The 23,099-nt window shown below is 43.8% G+C and overlaps 1 protein-coding gene across 5 annotated transcripts in view; it reads right to left on the bottom strand.

Moving 5' to 3' along the window:
- Positions 1 to 554: 554 nt before the first annotated feature.
- The window catches only part of LOC144119452 (uncharacterized), an 816,664-nt gene continuing 794,119 nt past the window's right edge, over positions 555 to 23,099 (bottom strand). For 3 of the 5 annotated variants that reach the window (XR_013312371.1, XM_077652062.1, XM_077652058.1), the window contains one exon: positions 559 to 674. Coding sequence is in view for 2 of the 5 variants with exons in the window: in XM_077652055.1 (XP_077508181.1) it covers positions 591 to 674 (84 nt within the window). In the remaining 3 variants the exon portion in view is untranslated. Of the gene's footprint in view, positions 675 to 23,099 lie in introns of all 5 variants that reach the window. The other 2 variants (XM_077652055.1, XM_077652060.1) reach the window with 2 other exon arrangements.

Consider the following 23,099-nt stretch of genomic DNA (forward strand, 5'->3'; position numbering starts at 1 on the left):
TTAAACACACAAAAGTGATAAGGCCATGCAATGCCAGGACTGAGCAGTTCCAAAAATCTTTTTTCCCATGCACAATAGAACAATGGATCGCTGCCTGCTTCGATTGTTGAATGTGCTAACATTAACACCTTTGAGCGTTCCTTGCAAACTTACCTTTTGTAACCCTCTCCTGCCTGGGCAGAACTGCTGCCTGCAGTATTTGGAAATAAATAAATAAATAAATCTATGGGAGCCACTGAAACCCCCCGCACACTGACGGAATAAAAAAAGACCTGTGCCGAGACTGGCAATCGAACAAAGCCTTATGCGTTTGAGGCGGAGACGCTACCACTCCGCAACGACGGATAAATGTTTAAGCATGATTAAAGGTGCATCAAGTGAATGCACGGGTCTCATATATAAACTCTTCCGATCCAGAAGTCGCCGCGCTTTCGCTACGAATATCCTGGCCTAACAGAGCTAGGCCATCAGGAATTTTTTCTTGGGCGTACAGCAGTCTGTTTTAACAATATTCTGAGGGAGCACCATTTAGAGCGGTGAGTGAACATCCAAGGGAGAGGCAGTACGATATATTTATTCCCATAAACAGCTCACATTTTTATCACAACTGATACTTGACGAGACGAATTCTTCATATTCTGGTAGTGCGACAGAACGACCAATATGAAGTACACCTGCAAAGAAGGGAAGTTCATTGAAGTCAGCCCCTCTCAGCTCACAAAATACGTCACAATTGAGTGCCAGTAAGCGGTGCGCGCACGAGCTAACATTTAACAAAAAGCTACACCCGAGTTCAGTCATTTTCAACAAAGCTGGCCGCATTCGTGCCAATAGCCGTAAAGGCCAACTGGGAAAAAATTTTCTGCCCTGTTAAAAGAAGATTTTCAAGCAGTAGGTCCAAGTACTACGTTCACTGATTAGCACAAAACAGGCAAGCGAACCGTCACAGAAGTGAGTGCGTCAGGAATAGCTCGTCAGTGTAGCCATTTCTTCAACCAAAAATGCGGGATGATCTAAAAGCCGATGAAAAAGTAAATATTCAATACTTGAATAAGTAGCGACTGTAGCGCGGTGCTGTTTTCATTGAATAGTACTGAAGAACATCGGATTGTTTTTCAGCAGCGTGGATTGCGCCTTAAATGAAAGTTCATTAAATAGGTGAAAGGGCCGAGTTTTCTAACCAAAGCATTTACACGTGCTCGAGTTACGCGCTAGCACAGTAAATCACAAAATTTTAAATTTGTAAGGGTTACCATCCTGTAGAGACACATAGGCTACGATGCTTGCCGCAGTGGTGGACCAGGGAATAATTAGAACGCGTGCAGCGACATCGCACAGAACACGCGCGCGAGCGTAGGGATTATTTTTTATTGGCAACAACTACAACTGTGCGCTTGTTTCATTGTAAGACTCTGCAGTGTATGGGGGAGCCGGGTGAAATCATGTCGACATAACATGTGTCCGCTGCACGATAGCGATGAGGTGCACGGCTTGTTCGCATAACAGCCTAGCAGGCGACGCTTCTCCGTGCAGCAGACGCAGCTGCGACGAGCGGTCGACGCTCCATGGATATTATTAAAAATTTGGAGCCCATTACAATAGCCAGCCTGCCAGGTATGTTAAACAGACTTACCCACCTTCCTATGCATAGGAAAGTAGATAGGAAGTAGGCAGATATGTAGGTAGGTAGCTAGCTAAGCAGATGGGTAAGAAGTCAAACAAGTAGGTAAGTGTTTAGGTAAACAGGTAGAGGCTGGTGGTAGGTAGTTAGGAAGGTGGATACCAATGTAGGTAGGCAGGCATGTAGGTGATCAATATAGGTAGGTAGGCATGTAGGTAGGTAGGCAGTTTGAGAGGTAGGTAAGTAAGTAGGTAGGTAGGAAGGTAGAGAGATAGGTAAATAGGTGAGCAGGCACGTAGGTAGCAAACTTAGCAGGCAGGCAGGTAGGATGGTAGTTAGGAAGGCAGACTGAGTCAGTCTCATCAGTTTTCACTAAAGAAACTGACACGACACTCCGCCACACCTACCGAAACTACCAAACCGATATCTCAGACGCCTGCGAACACTTTTTCTGCAGGTGGAATCACCTGTATTGTCGAAATAGGAAGCTATCAACTTCAACAGGTGCTGACGAAATCACTATCAAGTTCTTAAACAAATACTCGGCACGTTTCCTCAGCACTCTTATCATTACACTTCGCACAATCACATTTCACAGGCAGCACACCCAGCGATTGGAAGTGGGTAAGGTAGTACCAGTCTTCAAATTAGGTAACAAAGAAGCACCTCTTAACTACCGACCTACTTCCTTGACTAATGTACCTTGCATGGAACATGTCATTTGAACATCGTCATCATCAGCCTGACTGCACCCACTACAGGGCAAAGGCCTCTTCAACGCCTCTCCGCTAATCCTATTCTTTGCCAGCTGCACCCACCCCATGCCTGAAAACTTCCTAATCTCATCCGCCCACCTACCCTTCTGCCACCCCCTGCTACGCTTACTTTCACTTCGAATACACTCCGTTACCCCTAAAGACCACCGGTTGTCTTGCCTTCGCATTACATGCCCTGCCGAAGCCCATTTCGTCGTCTTGATTTCGACTAGGATGTCATTAACCCTCGTTTGTTCCCTCACCCACTCTGCCCGCTACCGGTCTCTTAACGTATAATTTTTCTTTCCATGGCTCGCTGCGTTGTTCTTAACTTAAGCTGAACCATTTTCATTAGTCTCCACTTTTCTGCCTCTAGGGGTAGAAACATATCATTTATTCTCACAGAATGAACCTCCTTGGTTACAACCATTTTCTCTCTCACTCTCAGTACGGATTTCGTAAAATCCGTACAAAACTCAATTAGCCATTTTCGTTCATGATCTGATGAATCTTATTTCCAACGTTCAAACAGGCGCAATATTTCTGGACCTCGCTAAAGCCTTCGACAAAGTGCCTCGCAAACGTTTACTACTAAAATTTCCGAACTAAGTGGACACGGCGGTACCGCCGTGACAATGTCGCGTGACGTTCTGCAGCTCACGCAGGTTTTCTGCGCGTGCCTTAGTTTTATTGCTGGATACGTAACGGAATAATTCGACGCCGGACGAACCATGCTTCGCTACGATGCGTGCCTACCGCACACTTCTGCGTGGGCGGTGTTTCCAGGCAGTTTGCCGAGGGCACCGGTACCCGGGATCCACGACACGTGGACAGCATCTTCAGCTCATCATCCGGAGGCACGAAGAAGTCAGAACGTATGCCCATAATGGATCAGCAGCTGCATGCTATAAAAGCGGGACTGTCGCCTACCAGCACGAGTGGACACAGCGGCACCGCCGTGACAATGTCGCCTGACGTTCCGCTGTTCATGCGGGTTAGTGGCCAAAAAAAAATGGCTTTCATAGCGAGGTTCTTGGTCTTATAGTGCTGCCGTGTCCACGAGTTATCATTTACTGTATATGCGAATGTTTTTCCATTGCAGGCCTGTTGAGTCTCTGTCGATGTGTAGAATAATCCAGAACCAATAACGGAATATATGTGCAAGGAATTGCTCCACAATTAGAGGGAAATTTTCTCTAAGCTTACTGCGGCTCAAGAATAGCAGCGCTGGCAGACAAGGACTGCGCAATTGTGTGTGTCCTCTGTGTGTCCTTGGCTGCAAGCGCTGCGATTACATGATGTTCTTCTTATTGAAACTAAGGTACAAAGATTACACGAAACCCGGAACAGGCTTGCAACTCTTAAAACAATCGTAGCTGAACGCAGTGTTGAAACATCTAGTCTAGGCCAACATGTGGATGATTTAGATAATCGCTGATGACTAAATAACCTTATTATTAGAGGAATAACAGAAGATGGCGGCAAAGAAAAAGAGGAAATTCCTGTAAGCAAAGTAAGAGTTGAAATTTTTAGCGCTACTCTAAACGTGAATGTAACTTCTATTGAAAGAATTCACAGGTTAGGCAACTTACTTCCCGGTAAAACTCGACCAGTCATCCTGAGGGTGGCTGATCATGGGGATAAAAGGAAAGTTATGCAGAAAGTGCCCTAAAAAAAGGATACGGATTACAGAAAATAAGAAAAGAATCTATGAGCTCGCCAAGCGAGGAAAGAAGGCAGGAGAGAAGGTAAAGCTTATTTTTAATAATTGAAGGTCAACAACACTCTGTACAGCTGGAATGAAGAGCGTGAGGAAAGGGGCAAGCTGGGAAGTGATTCAGGGACAAGTGATAATCAACGCGTGCAGGGTCAACATGTTCGCTTCAAAATCATCATTGTATATGTGAGAAGCATTTTAAACAAAGCGCACTTGCTTGAAGCTCGCTCTAGTTATTGATCATGAACCTAACATTGCCGTAATTACGGAAACTTGGTTGCGTAAAAGTATACCCGATAGTGAAATCGCACCACTTGGTTACGCGCTGGTTAGGAGGGATCGAGATGGATGAGGCGGAGGCGTGGCTCTTCCGGTCAAGAATAACATCGTTTTTTGCACTTTAAAAGTACCAGGTGATATTCAGGCTGTATGGATTAAAGCGAAATTGAATAATCACACTCTATACATCGGTGGGGTATACAGGGCTCCGAACGCTGGTGTAGAACATTTATTTATTTATTCAGATACCTACAGCGCCCTGAAACAGACTTTACTGTAGGAGGAAAACAGAAAAATAGTACCGGTAGCAGAGTTCTGCAACAAAAATATGTAACGCTACGTTCAAAAGATAACGCAAGATACACAACGAATTCAAACAAGAAAAAAATGTTCAAAACAACGGATATACAAGAACTGAACACAAAAACAACGGTTGTGTGCACAAAGCACACGAAGAAAATTTTACACACTAAGTAAACAAAAATTCGGCAAGAGTACCGTCAAAACTAGAGGACGGCACTGACACAATGTGCTCCGGCAAACCATCCCAATCATGAACTGTTTTTGGGAAAAACGCATATTTGAGTATGTTGATTTGACACTTATATTCACGAACTTTTAATGAGTGATCTATTCTGGAGGATCTATAGGTAGGATCAAGTATATATGTTCCTTTCCTTATAAGTGTTGCACCTGAATAAATTTTATGGAATAGCTTTAGGCTGATGTATTTCCTTCTTTCTTGGAGATGGGAGCAGCTCAGATTGATTATTATATCAGATGAGCTTTGGGTGAAATTAAAATTTGCGGAGACAAATCACGCTGCACGCTTTTGTACGTGCTCTAATTCGGCAATACATATTTTTGTGGCAGGGTCCCATACGGAGCATCCGTATTCTAATATTGTGCGCACGTTTGAAAAGTAAAGTGTTTCTTTTATTCTAGCAGGTGCTTGCTTGAAATTCTGTTCAAAGAAGTTAAGTACACGGCCAGCCTTAGCTTCAACGTAGTCTATATGCTCATTCCAGGAGAAGTCACTTTTAAACAAAACACCTTAGTACTTATAGCTTTGTTCTATCGACCGATTTTCGCGCTCGAGAGAGTATGTACTATGCAGAACATGACGTTTGTTAGTAAACTGGACAACTTTGCATTTGGTAAAATTAAGTGTCATGTTCCACGTTTTGCACCACAGTAATATGGAGTCAAGGTCACTTTTTAAATGTACCATATCATGCGAGCCATTAATTTCACGGTAAAGACAACAATCATCAGCATACAATCTGATACGACACGATACCTGTCCCCTTCTGAAACCATGCTGTGTTGGGCAGAAAAAATTGTTTTCTTGGAGATGAGCCATCAAGTAGGAGTAAATAATTCTATTCTATAGTTCTATTGCTTTGCAGGGAACACTGCTGAGGGATGTTCGACTATAGTTTCTGAATTTTGTTTTGTCCCCACTTTTGAAAACAGGAGCCACATTAGCAGTTTTCCAATCATCTGGTAAGGCAACTGAGACAATTCATGAAAAAATATAGGAAATATAGGAAAAGTGTTTTTAGATTCGTACATTTTGCCCCCACTTTTGATAACGGGAACCACATTTGCAGTTTTCCAATCATCTGGTAAGGCAACTGAGACCATTCATGGAAAAATATAGGAAATATAGGAAAGGTGTTTTTAGATTCGTACAATTTGCCCCCACTTTTGAAAACGGGAACCCCATTTGCAGTTTTCCAATCATCTGGTAAGGCAACTGAGACAATTCATGGAATAATATAGGAAAGATCAGGACAGCATATTTTATGAGGTGATTTTAATATCCCACTATTAACTGGGATTCGTAAATGGCCGGAAACACAGATGTGTGTTCTTTGGTGTTTTTAGATTCGTACATTTAACTCAGCTTGTTAACGAATCTACTAAGGTATGTGCAACGAGGTAATGAGTACTTTATCTTATTTTAATCTCCAGTGCTTTGACAACGTATGGGAATGCATACCCTTTTGATGGAGACTTACCCAACCATAAAATGTTTATTTTGTCCTTGAACATGTCCTCGTACTACACTGCACCAGGAATCAAGCACTCAATATGGGGAATTTCAAGCTGCTGATGATGTTAGTGTTTTGGATTTTCTGAAAGGTTTTTTGATAGTTTCAAGTTCATTTACGAATCAAATCGTGTCACTGATGATCTGTGGGACTTTTCTTTCAAGATTACGATGCACTGCATTGTGCAATTTAATCCTAAGGGCGTCAAAAAGTGCAAAAAAAAACATGCATTACAAGGGAAATACCTCATGTCAAATGGAGGATTAAAATGAAACGGAAAGCTTCTTCTCGAGAGCTTGTTCTTCCCTTTTTGTTGCTGCGCTATGGATCATAACGCATACCCACTAGCCCGAACCATCACCTTGTTAAGTCTCGAGAACCGAGTGCGCAGAAATAGACTTTACTTCATAACATGAGGATATATTGAAATCGTCTTCTCAAGGAATTCAAGATCACCAAGCAAAATTTGGAGATATGTAAGCCCCCCAAAGTAACAACAGAAAGCTGAGTATGAACGAAGTACTCCAATACATGCTGACAATTTCAATTCCTTTTTTCCTCTGTGTTCACTAAGGATGATGATAAACTTGCATACTTTTATGACTCCTCCCTCCACAGTCTGGCCTTCTGATCAATGTAGAAGGAGTACTGGACCTTCTACGCACTTTCTACGCACTAAGACAAATAAATCCACAGGCTCCTACAGCCCGGAAACAAGCCAAAATAATTCCGGTTCAAAAAAGTGGGAACACATAAGACGCAGGTAACTACAAGCATATTTCTCTTACGAGCCCTACCTACAAACTGCTTGAGCACATTGTCTGTAATCACCTCTCAGATTATCTTGAACTGCAATTTATTATCACCAGTACAACATGGTTTTCGTAAGAGGTTGTCTGCAATAGCAAAGCTTGTTGAGACAATTCATGATCTTTACAAACAATAAATATCCGAGGGCAGATTGACATAATTTTCTTAGACTTCGCCAAAGCGTTTGATAAAGTATCACATCCGAAACTCTTGCTAAAAATGAGTGCAATATTTAGAGATCCCAATTTTACTAAATGGTTTACAGCCTACCTTCAGTCTCGTGAGCAGTATGTTGAAATAAATAAAATTAAATCCAGGTCTAAACCTGTTTGGTCTGGAGTACCTCAAGGCAGTGTTTTGGGGCCTCTGTTATTTCTAGTCTTTATTATTGATTTGCCTTTTGATATAATCATTCCAATCACAATGTTCGCAGAAGATTCTTTAAGTGGCCAGCTAGACCCTAACAACAACTTACAAAAAATTCTAAACTGATGCAATGAATGGCAAATGTCACTGAACCCAGTAAAATCAGTCTGTATGACTATCACAAGGAAGAAGGTACCCCTGAGGTGTAATTACAGTATCGGTCCACACGAACTAAAAAGGGTCACAGAATATAAATATTTAGGATTAATATTCACTCCAGATTTCAGGTGGAACACGCACTTCAATGAAGTATGTAGTAAAGCAATTAAACTTCTATGGGACTCGGACGCGGACTGCATAATGAAACTCCTGAAGTGAAAACCATAGCCTATAAGATGCTTATAAGGCTAGTTATTGAATATTCTAAAATAATATGGGACCTACACACTGCAACTAACAGATATAAATTGTACAAGATTCAACAACTGGCTTCAAGATTCATATTTAATAAATACCAGCGCATGCACTCTTCTCCTGAACTATGCAGGCGTGCAAACCTTCCCGCATTAGAACTAAGGGCGAAGTTTGACTGATTAAAATTTTTATTTATAATTGTACATAACCAGGTTAAAATTAATTTACCTCATTTTTTTTGTAATTTTCTCAGATCAACGCTCCAGACACAGGAACAGTTTATACATACAGCCACCAGTTCACGGTATGATGCCTTCAAACATAGCTTTTTTCCGAGGGCGATTTAAGAATGGAACGAACTACGACATCCAGTTGCCATATCTCCCTCTGTCAGTGCTTTTCCTGCTGGTTTCAAGTTTCTAATCTTCTCTGATATGAATGCGTCTTAGCATGTAATTCTGTCTCTGATCCTCATACTACGAGTGTATTTTTCCTTTGTTCACTGCATGTGACATTTTATAGATAATGTCACTGAATTGCATTGTCGTTTCTTGTTCGACTTGGAGCGAGACTTGATATATTTTCTTTGTTGTATTTTTTACACTGCTGTAAATTCCCTTGTTTGTGCTGAGAGTATGAGTAAACAAACAAACAAACACAGAACACCCAAATGTGCTAGAATGGATAAAAGAATTTTAGCACACCGCTCCCAGTTGGTCTACATTAATAACCAATTAAGCCTCCACTTCCCTCCCAGTAACATCAAGCATCCTTCAAAGATAAAGTGCTTGGTCTCCTGCTCTTTCTGATATACCGTAATTTTAGTCCGCAGGGGCAAATTTCTGCTAAAAGTAGTTTTTTTTTCATTCTAAATCCGCGACCGGTGTATATACTCCGCAGGGACGAATTTCGGCTGAAAATAAGTTTTTTAGATTATCCGCAAGCAGCATGCAATTAGTAAGCTACTTGCAATTTGTATATATAGTTATTCTTTGTATTTGTTAACTACTGTGTGCCAATAATCTGTATTGTGTTGTTTTCATGCCCTCCCCCCCTATGTGATGCCCACTTGGGCCTTTAGGGTATTTAAATAAATAAATAAATAAATAAATAAATAAATAAATAAATAAATAAATATTATTGTCAAGAAGTAAAATTGCGCGTTTTATTTGACCGCCTATCAATGCGGCCGTAGAACCCGTCGAAATCACTTTCCCCGGCGCTGTCAGACTGAAGCAAGCCAATCATGTCACATTCGAAGAAAGGCTCGTCACTATCGTCATGCCGTCAAATTCCTATAGCTCTGTTGCAGCAGTTTTTATTCCGGATCTCCTGAAGCCGTTGACGACAAGATGTTGTAGCACGACACACACTTGCACATTTCCACTCGCACAGCCACTTGCCCAAATGCTGTCGTGGCAGCTGCAGCATTTGGTTGCATATCGAAGTGGATTGCACATCGGAGCTGATTTCGGTATGTTATTTAGCATGGTAACACATCGTAGGCGCCCACTCGGAGAACGTTTATCGTTTCCTTTAATTCATAGCCACCGGTGTGCTTGTCCGGCTCTGACAAATGGTCTGAAAAAATAAAATCATATATAGTCCGCACACATAGGTAGTCCACATTAAGCCATACTTCAGCTTTTCAACATGTATAGTGAGCGGACTGCAGTCCAGAAATTACGGTATACTGCTGCGAACCAAACGAATGGCGACGACGCCGCCGAAGTTGTGTGTGCTTGGCACGTGCTCGCTGCAGCTGAATGCATCGCGGCCTTGTGCCCAGTAACTTCTTGGTGGAGGCGGTCCCATCCTCCGCCCATCGCTTACGGAGCACAGTGAGCTTCGCAGCGGTCGCTACACAGGGCTGGTCCCAGTGACTCAACCCGTCGAGTCGCCGGGCGCTTCTACTCCTACTTTCGTGGTGATGGCTCATCCCCGACAGCTTTTCCGGCGCCCCGGGCGACAAAGTCGAGAAGTAGATCGCCATGTACGGACGCGTCAGCGCCCATAACAGGTGGCGCACCACTGTGACGCTGGCGAACGTCCTTTTTATTAGGCCGGCACGGCGCGGAAATGATATGACACGCACAGGGAACGATTTGGAACGTTTTCTTTTAAAAGCTTCGCGCTCTTCTTTGCCAACCGGATTATTTTAAGCTCACGGCCAAAAAACAACTTCAGTCGCGTGCTCAGTCCTCTACAGAAGGCTACGTCGCGTACTTGTGTTGGCACCTTGCCACCAATTCGATACCTTCATGTGGGAATCAGAAAAAGAAGGGAATGCAGCTGACGCGTTCCACCTGCAAGGGGCTGCGATGCTGTGGACGCATTTCAAGCAGTTTCCTCGCCTTGCATGTGAGCAGCAACACCTACCATTAGTGCCCTTCCCGGTAAAACACCTAACGTGGCTGACATCGTTACGCGGATCGTTCGTCGTCAACTGGAAGCTTTTCACCGGTGCCGCCCACACCAACCGTCTCTCTGCATTGCTTATTTAGGCCATTGCCCCCTCGTTTCCCAGCATGAACAGTCTTCGTCGATCTTCCTGCTCCCCTATCCTCCAGGTTCTCGATCGCCGCAGCTGCCCCTTCCGTCCGTTCTGATCTGGAAAACTAGCTGAAAACCCCCCGACTGAACCATCTAGCCGTCGACGGTGTGTGCACGCTCATTGACGCTGGAGCACATGTATCCGTCATGCGTGCAGACCTTCGCCTCCAGAAAGTCCGCACAGCTGCTCCATATCAGGTGCGTGTCGCGGACGGTGGAACGGTTGCTGTTGGTGGAATCTGTACCGCTCGCGTTAGTGTTGCCGGGCATGTTCTCCGACTGCAGTTCATGAGCACAGGAGTGCTCATCAACTCACTCTCGGTCTTGATTTTCAAATCAGAAAGCTCAGCTATTATCAACTGCACGCAAGGCGTTTTGCACCTCGATTTCCCACTCATCGACCCATTGCCTCCTTCGCAACGATTGAGTTCTCCGACTCAAGTTTCTCTTCCATCACAAGCCGCATCTTTCGTTGCCCTGCGTCCCACCCCGTTTTTCCCCGATGGTGACTGCCTAGTTGCGCCTGACCCGTAACATTGCCCTGCCCGGTACCGTAGCTATGGTCAAGGGGTACAGTGTGTCTCTGCCGTTTTTCAACTTCAGTCCCAGGTGCTCCCATCCGACCTTTGTGTGGTGACGCACAAAGGTCTCTTGGTTGCTGCCAACTCTCACCACTTGACACTGGCCATTATACAGTTCCTGCAGAACCTGCTCGCGCTCCCAATTTAAGAGAAATTGCTATTGGGCTAGTTGGTTTTGGTTCGTATTTAAATAGTTAATTGCGCAAAAAGCCAGAAGAAACACTTAGGTACTCTACAAGACGAAGCACCAACTTCCAACTGGCTTTATTACACACATGAAATTTAAAATATAGGTTTTATCATCACATGCGCAGACAAGTGACCGAAAGGTCAAGAACGTCGTGATAAGGGACATCGCGATAAGGGAATTTTCCAGGAATTTCTTTTCACGTTCATGCAATGAAATTTATGTGTCGTATAAGCAAAGTTGCATTTCTTTTTGGTAAAAAAATGCTCCTCACAACTGTGGGCCGGTCATTCTTTAATGTGTGTAGGTAGATGTTTTATTTACGTTGGTTTAACGTCTCAAAACGACTTAGCCTACGAGGGACGCCGTAGTCAAGGGGTCAGGAAATTTCGACTTTCTGGGCTTCTTTAACGTGAACTGGCATCGCACAGCACACGGACCTCTAGAATTGCGCCTACATCGAAATTCGACCCACGCGGCCGGGATCGAACCCGCATCTTTCGGGTCAGCAGCCGAGTGCCATAACCGCAGAGCCACCGCGGCGGCACTTAGATGTGCCTTCATCTGTTCTACATTTCGCTCATTCACGAACCGGCCAGTGTGACCTTGTGGAGCCGTGCTCCACGTCTTTCCCGCAATGTCCGCTCCCACGGCCGGTCTCGAGGACAGGGCGCCTGCGTCGCAGCGGCGTGAGCGCCACGGAGGCGTGACTGCTGCCCGCGCGCGGGAGAGGTCACTCTGCGGCTCGGGAATTGGGCGCGTAAGGACTGTTCGGCGCGACGCTCTGCTCTTCGCCAGAGGAGCGAGGCCTCGTGGGGAAGAACCCGTATCTCGTCCCGTGCGGTCTTGGAGCATCTCCCAGGCCCAGCGTGGGCGAACATTCGCTCGTAAGCGCGCTGGCGAGACGGACGACCTCGACTCCTTAGCGCATTCTGTTGCTAGCTTGCGTTATTGTTGTAGCAATAAATGCCTTTTATTTATTTATTTATTTATTTGAACATACTGCTGGCCTCACATTTGAGGCCGTCGCAGGAGTGGGACATCACATACACTAAAATAACACAGGTCAAGTAAGTGCCAACACAAAGGCGATCGTAGTCCAACAAGGCAATATGCATTATACAAAAGGTAAAACAAAATAGCAGAACAGGAGCAAGTAGCATATTTGAGGACTTCGGCACGGTAAAAAAAAACACAGTAACAAAAATGCAGACAAGTTTTTAAGGAGCAAGAAATGAAACAATAGCTGCTGAAGAATGATACTGTCATGAGAAACGAGCAACATGGTTAAAAAAATATAATAAGCGAGAGTCAGATAAGAAAGACGGGATGTCATCGTCAGCAAGGAAAAAAAAGTGCAAGAGTTAGCGCACCAGCATCGTAGTCGTTATTGCAAAATAAAGCGTGATATGTTGGCGATGAAATCTTTGAGTGATGCGCAGTTGACAGCATCGCAAGGCAGACTATTCCACTCACGGATTGCTTGTGGGAAGAAAGAGTACCTGAATATATCGTTGTGAAATCTGTACTCGGTTAAGTGCTGTTGGTGTTTTGTTCTGGTAGTGCGCGTGTTTGACTTTATTAAGTACTTACTCGTATCGATTTTCATACCGCCATTAAGCAGAAGGAAAAGAAACTTGAGGCGCAGTAGTCTGGCTCGGTTATGTATAGTGGGAAGGTCGGCTTGTCTTAAGAGCTGTGTAGGGGAGTCATGACGGCGATATTTGTTAAAAATAAATCTGACCGCTTTTCGTTGTACGCCCTCTAATCTTTCTATGTATTGTTTGCGGCAGGGGAGCCAACATATTATTCCATAGTCCATTATGGAGCGAACAAGTGAAGTGTATGCTAAGAGCTTAGTGTCGACTGATGCGGATTTAAGCGATCGTTTAATCGAGTAGAGAGCTGCCAGTGCTTTATTAGTAATATAGGCTACCTGCTTGTTCCATTTAAGATCCGAGGAAATTATTACTCCTAAATATTTATATTCTTCTACTTTCCTTAACATCTGTCCTTGTAGATAATAAGGGAGATTTATTGCCGCTCTCTTATTTGTTACTGTCATGCAAACCGTTTTTTCTACATTAATCGTCATCTGCCATGTTTCACACCATTGAGCTATGCTTTCAAGGGCACTATTCAGAATTGCTTGGTCTGCATGGCAGGTTATTTCTTTGTAAATGATGCAGTCGTCTGCAAACATTCTTACTGTTATGTTTGTACTATTATGCAGGTCGTTGATAAAAAGAAGAAAGAGGACAGGGGCCAGAACGGAGCCTTGTGGCACGCCAGACATCACATCGCCGCAATCTGAAGAGTGCCCTTTAAAGTGTACATATTGGCGCCGGCCTGTAAGGTAGCCTTTCAGCCATTTGGTAATATTATTGTCACCGAGATAATGGAAAAGTTTTTGGAGGAGCTTAGGGTGGGAGACCCGATCGAACGCTTTCGAAAAGTCTAAGAATATCATGTCTGTTTGGCCACATTTGTCTATTGTAACCGCTAGGTCGTGAATTGTCTCTATTAATTGAGTAGTCGTAGACAAACCTTTTCTAAAGCCATGCTGGTTAGGCACAGTTATGTTATTTTTTCTAGAAATGATAGGATATGTTTAAGAATTAAATGTTCGAGGATTTTGCATGTTGTACAAGTAAGCGAGATTGGTCGATAATTGGATGCGTTGGTAATGTTGCCCGATTTATGTATAGGAATGACCTTGGCAATTTTCCATTTCTCCGGGATTTCGCCTGTTTGCAGTGATTTTTCAAAAATAATCAGCAAGAACTTTGACATCCATTCCGCGTAACGCTTAAGAAATGCATTTGGTATGTTGTCGGGACCACCAGATTTTTTAGGGTCTATTTCAAGTAAGAGGGAAAGAATGCCCGATTCATTTATGATCAAATCATCTATTTTTGCTGTGTTACTCGGAGGATATTCTAGGTCAGGTTTTTTTCCATTGTCGTGCGTAAATACTGATATAAAGTAATCATTGAAGTCTGTAGCCTTCGCGATAGCCTCGGCGGGTGGTGGATTACTGTCCTGACGTGAATTCGAATTGAGGTACCGCCAAAACTTGGAAGGAAATACTTTGATAAAATTACTTAGGGTGACGTTCATGTACTCATCTTTAGCCTTTTTTATAGCTGCCTTTAGTGCATGATACTTTTCGCGTAATTTATCAGTGTAGACGGGTAGCGGCAGTTTATTCCTCAGTTTCCTATGTCTTGCAGTCTGGCGCTTTAATTGTATAATTTTTCTTGTTATCCAAGGGTTTTTCTTATGCACCGGCTTGACCTTTGTGGGAATATATGCTGATAAGCAGTGCTGAATAATTCTTTCAAACGCTGACCATAACGTGTCTACTGAAGCTGAACTATTCATGGCGAGAGAACTAAAGGTGGAATACGATTCATCTAGATAATCCAGTACACTAACGTCGTCGGCGTTTGTCCAGTCGAAAATTCGTGCACTCATCTTTACCGTAGGTGATGGCACGCCCAGCAGCAAGAAGCATTTAGCTGCTCTATGGTCTGATACGCCATCCACAACTTCCCATGAAACTCTGTCATTTGCAATGCTATCACTCACAAAAATCAAGTCGAGTACATTTCTGCTTACTGCGGTAACACGTGTAGGTTCCTGGATAAGCTGTCTAAGGCCGAAGTTAAAGCTTACATCAAGCAGTACATCTGTATGAGCTGTATCGGCATTTTTTTTATCAAGCGTGTTCCACGTTATGCCAGCCAGGTTAAAATCTCCCGTAAGGATTATCTTAGTATTGTGGGTGAAATGACTTTCCATATAATTTGCTAGCACGTGTAAGATATCTAGGGTAGCATTAGGGGGCCGATACATAGTGCCTAAAAAAAGACGGATGTGTCTACCATGATTTTGCACCAAAGTGCTTCAGCGCCTATGATTTCTGGCATGGGTGTGACGTAAATGTATTCCCTGATCAAGATTGCCACACCCCCGCCGCGAGAGCACCTATCTTTGCGCATGACAGTGTAACCAGGAGGGAAGACATCACTACTTGAAATATCAGGAGAAAGCCATGTTTCTGTGATTGCGACAATATCAGGAGAGTGTTCGAGAATGAATGCTTCAAGTTCTGTAGTTTTGTTGACGACACTTCTGGCGTTTATGTTCACTATGATTAAGGTGGGTGGTATTACGTGCTTGATCGGTTTTTTTCCCCCTTTGAATGGCTGGTTTTTTGCCACGGGTACTCTGGCTTCTTTATCGTCGTCCCAGACATAAACCTGCTCATTGATTTTAATCTTGTCGTACATAAGTGATACTTTTTCACCCCTATCTCGGTTGTCTTTGCTGCTATCCCAATGTTTTTCTCGAATGCCACGTACACGTAAAGAAAAATCTTCGCCAACCGAAACACCGGAATTCTTTAGTTTGTAACAATTCTTCATTATGTTTGCCTTGTCTCTGAAGCTTTGCAACTTCAGAATAACTGGTCGGGTTTTGTTTTCAGCTTTGGTGCCTAGGCGGTGCATTTTCTCGATTCCCGAGATTGTGACGCCAAGGGTACCGTTAATTTTTTCTGTGATTTTTGAATTCAGGTCATCTGTTTTCTCGTCCTCTTCTTCCGTAATTCCGTAAAAAATTAAGTTTGATCTTCTACTTCTGTTCTCAAGGTCATCAACCTTAAGAGCTAGCCTACTAATGATGTTTTCAAATGTCTCCATTTTCTCCTCAACACCTGCGATTCTGCCTTCGAGATGAGCCAACGTGTCCAGTTTCGCATGAATGCCTTCCAGAGATTCGTTTATAGCCTTGTTGTCATTTTTTATTTCAGCTATCTCACCAGCCAATTTGCGGATTTCAGTCAGGACTTCCTGCATGTTAGGTCCGGGGTTACTTTCCACATCCCCAGCAAGCAGCAGCAGGTACCTCAAAGAGACTATGCTATCACAAATAATTGTATACACTTCGCCTGGGCAAGGCAGCACCACAAGAAAAATGTCGCTACTTCTGTAACATTTGCCAAACCGTTTTCTCACCTGGAGCAAGAAGATGAATGGATTACTCGACATGTTCACTGCGGTGCCACCATGCCCAATGCCGCTGTCGGTCGCATCGCGCCCTTTATAGGCACGTGATGACGACGGCGCTGTGGAAGCCGCTGTGCCTCCGAGGGGGGCGTAGACCAGTTGATCCAGCCGTCCAAGAAATGCGCCGGGACCCAGCTCGTTCAGCGGGGCTTTGCAGCACTCGGTACAATGCGTAGGAAGCAGTGCTGATGCGGTACGGTGGATTGTCCGGGTGCCGTCCACGAAACGATCGCAAGAAATGAGCAGACCAAGCGCCTGGAGCAAGAAGATGAATGGATTACTCGACATGTTCACTGTGGTGCCACCATGCCCAATGCCGCTGTCGGTCGCATCGCGCCCTTTATAGCCACGTGATGACGACGGCGCTGTGGAAGCCGCTGTGCCTACGAGGGGGGCGTAGACCAGTTGATCCAGCCGTCCAAGAAATGCGCCGGGACCCAGCTCCTTCAGCGGGGCTTTGCAGCACTCGGTACAATGCGGAGCAAGCGGTGCTGATGCGGTACGGTTGATTGTCCGGGTGCCGTCCACGAAACGATCGCAAGAAATGAGCAGACCAAGCGCCTGGAGCAAGAAGATGAATGGATTACTCGACATGTTCACTGCGGTGCCACCATGCCCAGAGTGTCAGCCAGAGTGTCGTTATTCCTTCGTTCCCTCAGAGAAATATATATATATATATATATATATATATATATATATATATATATATATATATATATATATATATATATATATATATATATATATATATATATATATATATATATATATATATATATGGGCATGTTCAGATAAGAACGGTAATCGAGGTCCCATGACCATTTTTTGTTTTCAATTATATTTTTATATGTGATGGGTAAATGTGTCCACACAAAGGAATGAACCTTAGTTTTGCAAGGAACTTTGTAGTTTTCTCGGAAAAAAATCGTATGTCACAAGAGGTGGAGAATGTCGTTTTTGCCACTTCTCAAAGTTGCAAGTTTGGAGCATCACTGCATGCACAATAAGTTGTTTTCGCGCATAATTATTTTTTCAGTACTTTATTACAACTTGTACTATACGAAGAAATAAAAAAACGTTTTCTTTCTCTGTCAGTCTTCTGAGTAAAAAATCGCAAATTTCGCTTCCGGAGCTGTGCGGGGCCAAAAAGGCACTTTTCAGGGCAGCCTTAGGGCAAGATGCGTAAAGATGTCCCGGCTGAATCTTTTTCTCTGTATTTTTCAGCTACTTTTAATCACTTCAGGCAAGTTTTGTAGCTCTACACTTGACCTATGTTTTTCAATATGGCCTCAAAATTGGCAGAAGTTCAAAAACGTCAAAAAAGTGACAACTGACTTGAATTTAAAAAAAAAACATCATCGAATTTTATTAAGATTTGCCCTAATAATACTCAACATTTCATAATTCTAAGGCTTTAAAAAAGTATTGCATTATATTGTTTTAAAGTATGGAAATAAATACAAAACGGACTTTATGATTTCAATCCCTACGACTGCTCAGTATTCCCTCTTAGAATGCGCAATCGTCAGAAGCTGGTTTTAGTATTGGTATTTTGTAAGTAAATTTTAAACGCTACAGTTGCTGAGTTCATAAGTGTAATTTGTAAGCATTTTTTTCTATTACAATCAAAGGTCTAAAGCTCCTATTCGCTTTCGTACTGTTCTAACGGTGGGACCTAAATTACTGTAAGCATATTCCAACACGTTATTTTGGAGTGACGTGTGTGTAGGAGTAGTTTATGCAAACAATTAATGCACCCGTCGCACTTTCAAGGTGACTTTAACTGCTACCGCCGCTCCAGGGATGAACCGCGCTTTGCAGCCGCTCCTATAGCTATATAACGCCCGGCGCGACCCTGAAATTCACAGCATCATGTGTGCCGCCGCCGCACCGAGGCTTTAGCCGCCGCTATCATCGTTTCATCGCAACGCACCGAACGCCTAGCAGTTATGCCTCAGCCTTCGACCTTCGACCGAGATAACCCTTGTGAGCGGATGTTGTTCGGATCTCGAATTTTGTGTGTCGTTTTCCAGGCCTGGTAGACCCGGTGGGGTCGTTTTCTGTACTCACGTGTTTTCTCTGCGCTGGAGCGCTCCCTCGAAAGCATACTTGGTATATCAGTCTCAGCTCGTACGCCAGACCGAAAGAACATCAGTGTCGACGGTGGGCAGCCTGTGTTAAAAATCCATTCATCTGTCCATCTCCTCTTTTTGGAAAAGCAGCTCTGGGCCCTGCATCCGTCACCTGCTCTTCTGTCTCGCGATAATCTCCGGAAGCGGTGAGCTTTTGCATTCATGAAGAGATTTCCGCGGCGAACGTTTTGTGCCGACTACTCAAAAAGGCACAAACAGAGAATTGAAAAAGGACGTAATTTTCGCAGTGTAAAAACACTCAATGTCGCTGCTCTCAAAAAAGTCCTACTTCCCGAAGAAGCTCTCCGAGTACGAGAAAGTGACTTCATCTGTCAGAATTGTTACCGTCGGTTTAAGGAAGACATAGATAATATGCAGGCAGAGTCAACCGAAACATTAGAAGAATTCCGCCCTGGGGAAGAAATCGTAGAAAATTTAAATTCAAGTGTCAGCCTTACCTCCGAAATCTCGCCCCTAAAGCCACCGAGCGCTCTAAAAAAACGCCTCAGACTTTCCTATGCAAGGCGAAAGCAGGAAGAGGTGGCAAGAGCTATGGTGACGAAAATACGATCGGGGATACAGGCAGCATATAATGTCCCAGAGACTTCGCGTGCGTCAGAAGAAAAGTGTGCGCAATGCAGCAGTTGGGAGGACAACCTACATGCTGCCTACAATAGGTGCACGTCCTTTCAAGAGCGTTGCCAGCTGCTGACACTGCTACCACGCAACCTAACCGTGAAATATGGGCAGGAAGTTATTCCAGAGGCAACGAGGTACGTTATCCAAAAATCGAAGAAGAGGGTGGATGAGGAAGGCGTATGGTCAACACAGGAGAGATATACAAGATGTAAACTACAACAGGAAGACATTACCACCGTTTTAGAATATTACACCATGGATGAACTCGATTGCTCTAGACAGGCTCCGAACAAAAAGGATGTTGTGAGAATCGAGAAGGAAGGAGAGAAAGAATGGATACCTAAACGCTTCATGACGCGGTCCTTGCGAGAAGCATTCCGCCTCTACAAGCAAGCTCACCCTGCCTCCCAGGTTGGCCTCACAAAATTCATATCCTTGCGTCCTAAGTGGGTGAAATGCTCGCCACAGTGGCAAGTGTGTGTTTGTGTGTGCTGTGCAAACTTTCAGTTGTGCTTCGTGGGACTGCAGAACGCGTCCGGAAGGTCGCTTTCTCCCGAAGATATGCAGAGCCTCTGCGTATGCCAGGAACCTACTGCGTCGTGTTTCCTTAGGAATTGTGAGCACTGTCCACAAGATGGCATTTTCACTTCGGAAAATTTTGAAATGAGCAGCGAGGACGAGGTGTTGATTGCTTCATGGGACTACGGTGAGCTCGTTAAAAAGACTCTGACCGCTTCATCATTTATGAGAGAATGTCTAAGAATGACCATGAAATGGATTCCCCACAACTATATTAGATCTGTGCAAGCAAGAGCAATACATGAAGAAAAACACAGCTGCAAGAGAGGTGCAATTGTTTTGCATTTTGATTTCGCCGAAAACTGGACAGTTGTGCTTCCAGACGCAGTACAAGCTTACCATTGGCAGAAAAAGCAGGTGACCGTGTTTACCTGCGTTGTCACGTCAAGAAAATCGACTCGGAACTACGCCGTAATTTCCGACGATATGTCTCATGATTCAGCTCATGCATGCTTGGCTCTGTCAAAAATCAAAGCACACCTCGAAGACAACGCGCCAATCTACACCAAGATAACATATATGAGCGACGGGGCTCCCGCTCACTTCAAGAATAAATATCAGTTTCATGAGCTACAACGCAGTGAATGTCGAGAGACGAAATGGATGTTTTCGGCCACTGGACAGGGCAAAAATGCTTGCGACGGCGTTGGTGGGCTTGTCAAACATCGAGCATCACACCACAACTTGCGGAAGCCTGCAAGTGAGTCCATACAAACAGCCAGCGGCTTCGTAGACGCAATTAAAGGAACGCTAAAGAACATCACCATTCTGGAGCTCCCACAGAGGGAGCTTGCAGACTTTCGCGAAACGAAGAAGGAAGAATGGAAAATGGCAAAGAAAGTGCCTGGAGTTCAGACGCTCCATATGTGGAAGTACGTTCAAACAAATGAAGGCAGTGCATCCTACGTGGCCTCCACCGCTGCTTCGGAATGGAAGAGACTGTGATCTGGTTTGTGCTTCGTGCTGGACAATATACTGTGCGCATACCGACTTCAACTGCTGCCGTTAATTTCTTGTTACGATTTTCTGAATGGCAATCTGCATATAAAGCGGCATCCCATTTGTAAATTGCGTTCCTATTAAAACTCCTCCTGATTAAAAATCTCGCAGATAAATTGTTCCTCTCATAAGACGACGTTCTGTCTCCTGACATTGCCCTGTAGAACCTTTGAACACAGAGGTAAACAGATGCAGGTACGGAAACGTCGGCTTCAGAAATACATTAATATAAATTTTTATATATAAAATTTTTTCTAGGAACCCACAAATTATCTAATATTTTTAAAAAATCGATTACATACCAATGTACCTTACGATGATAAATTAGAGAATACAAAAAAAAAACGTTTGACCGCCAGCAGTCAGTTCATCAGGTGAAATAAGGAATTTATTCCCATTTTGACGCATTAAGAACGCCGCTAACAAGCGAGTAGAAGCTGTACAAACATTCAGGATGGTTCGCATATTGTGGTAATTGAAATGTAACCACGTTCAGTGAGTGCTAAATCAAATTTCTGACAGTTACTATTTCTAAGAGGCAGTAATAAGCAATTCTAGGTAACAAAAACATGAACTCAGTTTTGCATTTATTTTTATACTTTAAAACAAAATAATGCAACACTTTTTTGGTGTTTTAAAATTATCGAGTATTGAGTATTATTAGGGCATTTTTTAATAAAATTCGATGATGATGTTTTTTTTTTAAATTCAAGTCAAAGTTGTCACTTTTTGAAGTTTTTGAACTTCTGCCAATTTTGAGGCCATATTGAAAAATATAGGTCAAGTGTACAGCTACAAAACTTGTCTGAAGTGATTAAAAGTAGCTGAAAAATACAGAGAAAAAGATTCAGTCGGAAGATCTTTACGCATCTTGCCCTAAGGCTGCCCTGAAAAGTGCCTTTTTGGCACCGCACAGTTCCGGAAGCGAAGTTTGCGATTTTTTACTCAGAAGACTGACACAGCAAGAAAACGTTTTTTATATTAATCGTATAGTGCAAGTTGTAATAAAGTGCTGAAAAAAAACTTATGCGCGAAAACAACTTATTGTGCATGCAGTGATGCTCCAAACTTGCAACTTTGCGAAGTGGCAAAAACGACATACTCCACCTCTTGTGACATACAATTTTTTTCCGAGAAAACCATGAAGTTCCTTGCAAAACTAAGGTTCTTTCCTTCGTGTGGACACATTTACCCATCACATATAAAAATTTAATTGAAAACAAAAAATGGTCATGGGACCTCGATTACCGTTCTTATCTGAACATGCCCATATATATATATATATATATATTAGCAGATAAGTTAAAGGAAATGAGGGGCCCTTTTGACACACTTATGAAGGGAGCCAACAGTCACCGAAACCAAGGTGCATAGGGGAATGTATTTTTTTGTGTGTGTTGTGCTTATCAGTGGGATGTTATAGTACTTAGATTAATAAACCGCTTAAAGAAAATTACTTATAAAGCAGCAGAAAAAAACAACCATGCCCTTGGTGGGATCCGAACCCGCTACCTCCGAATATCGCGTCCGGTGCTCTTGGTTTCGGTGACTGTTGGCTCCCTTAAAAAGTTTGTCAAACGGGCCCCTCATTTCCTTTAACTTATCTGCTAATTGCTTAACGAGGGTCTCGGTTCTGGCAGTCTTGATGCCATAGGTAGATTAAGAGGGCTCTCGCACAGTTTCCGCCCTCGCCGTTAGATGACGTTCCACGTCACGCTCGCGGTATAACAGGACGTGCTACGTCCGCCGCTATGGTCGAGGGTGGCGCTGGTGAACACTCTCAAGGTTCGCTTACGCCCAATGAACATAAATACCCACGAGAGCAGCAGATTGGACAGCCGTCGCCGTAGCTCAGTTGGTAAGAGCACCGGACGCGATATTCGGAGGTTGTGGGTTCGGACCCCACCGGGGGCATGGTTGTTTTTCTGCTGCTTTAAAGTAATTTTTTTAAGCGGTTTATTAATCTAAGTACTATAACATCCCACTGATAAGTACAACACATAAAAAAACATTCCCCTATGCACCTTGGTTTCGGTGACTGTTGGCTCCCTTCATAAGTTTGTCAAACGGGCCCCTCATTTCCTTTAACTTATCTGCTAATTGCTTAACGAGGGTCTCGGTTCTGGCAGTCTTGATGCCATAGGTAGCTTAAGAGGGCTCTCGCACAGTTTCCGCCCTCGCCGTTAGATGACGTTCCACGTCACGCTCGCGGTATTACAGGCCGTGCTACGTCCGCCGCTATGGTCGAGAGTGGCGCTAGTGAACACTCTCAAGGTTCGCTTACGCCCAATGAACATAAATACCCACGAGAGCTGTAGATTGGACAGCCGTCGCCATA

Source organism: Amblyomma americanum, chromosome 2 (assembly GCF_052857255.1).
Source record: "Amblyomma americanum isolate KBUSLIRL-KWMA chromosome 2, ASM5285725v1, whole genome shotgun sequence".
In the NCBI taxonomy this organism is placed as follows: Eukaryota; Metazoa; Arthropoda; class Arachnida; order Ixodida; family Ixodidae; genus Amblyomma; species Amblyomma americanum.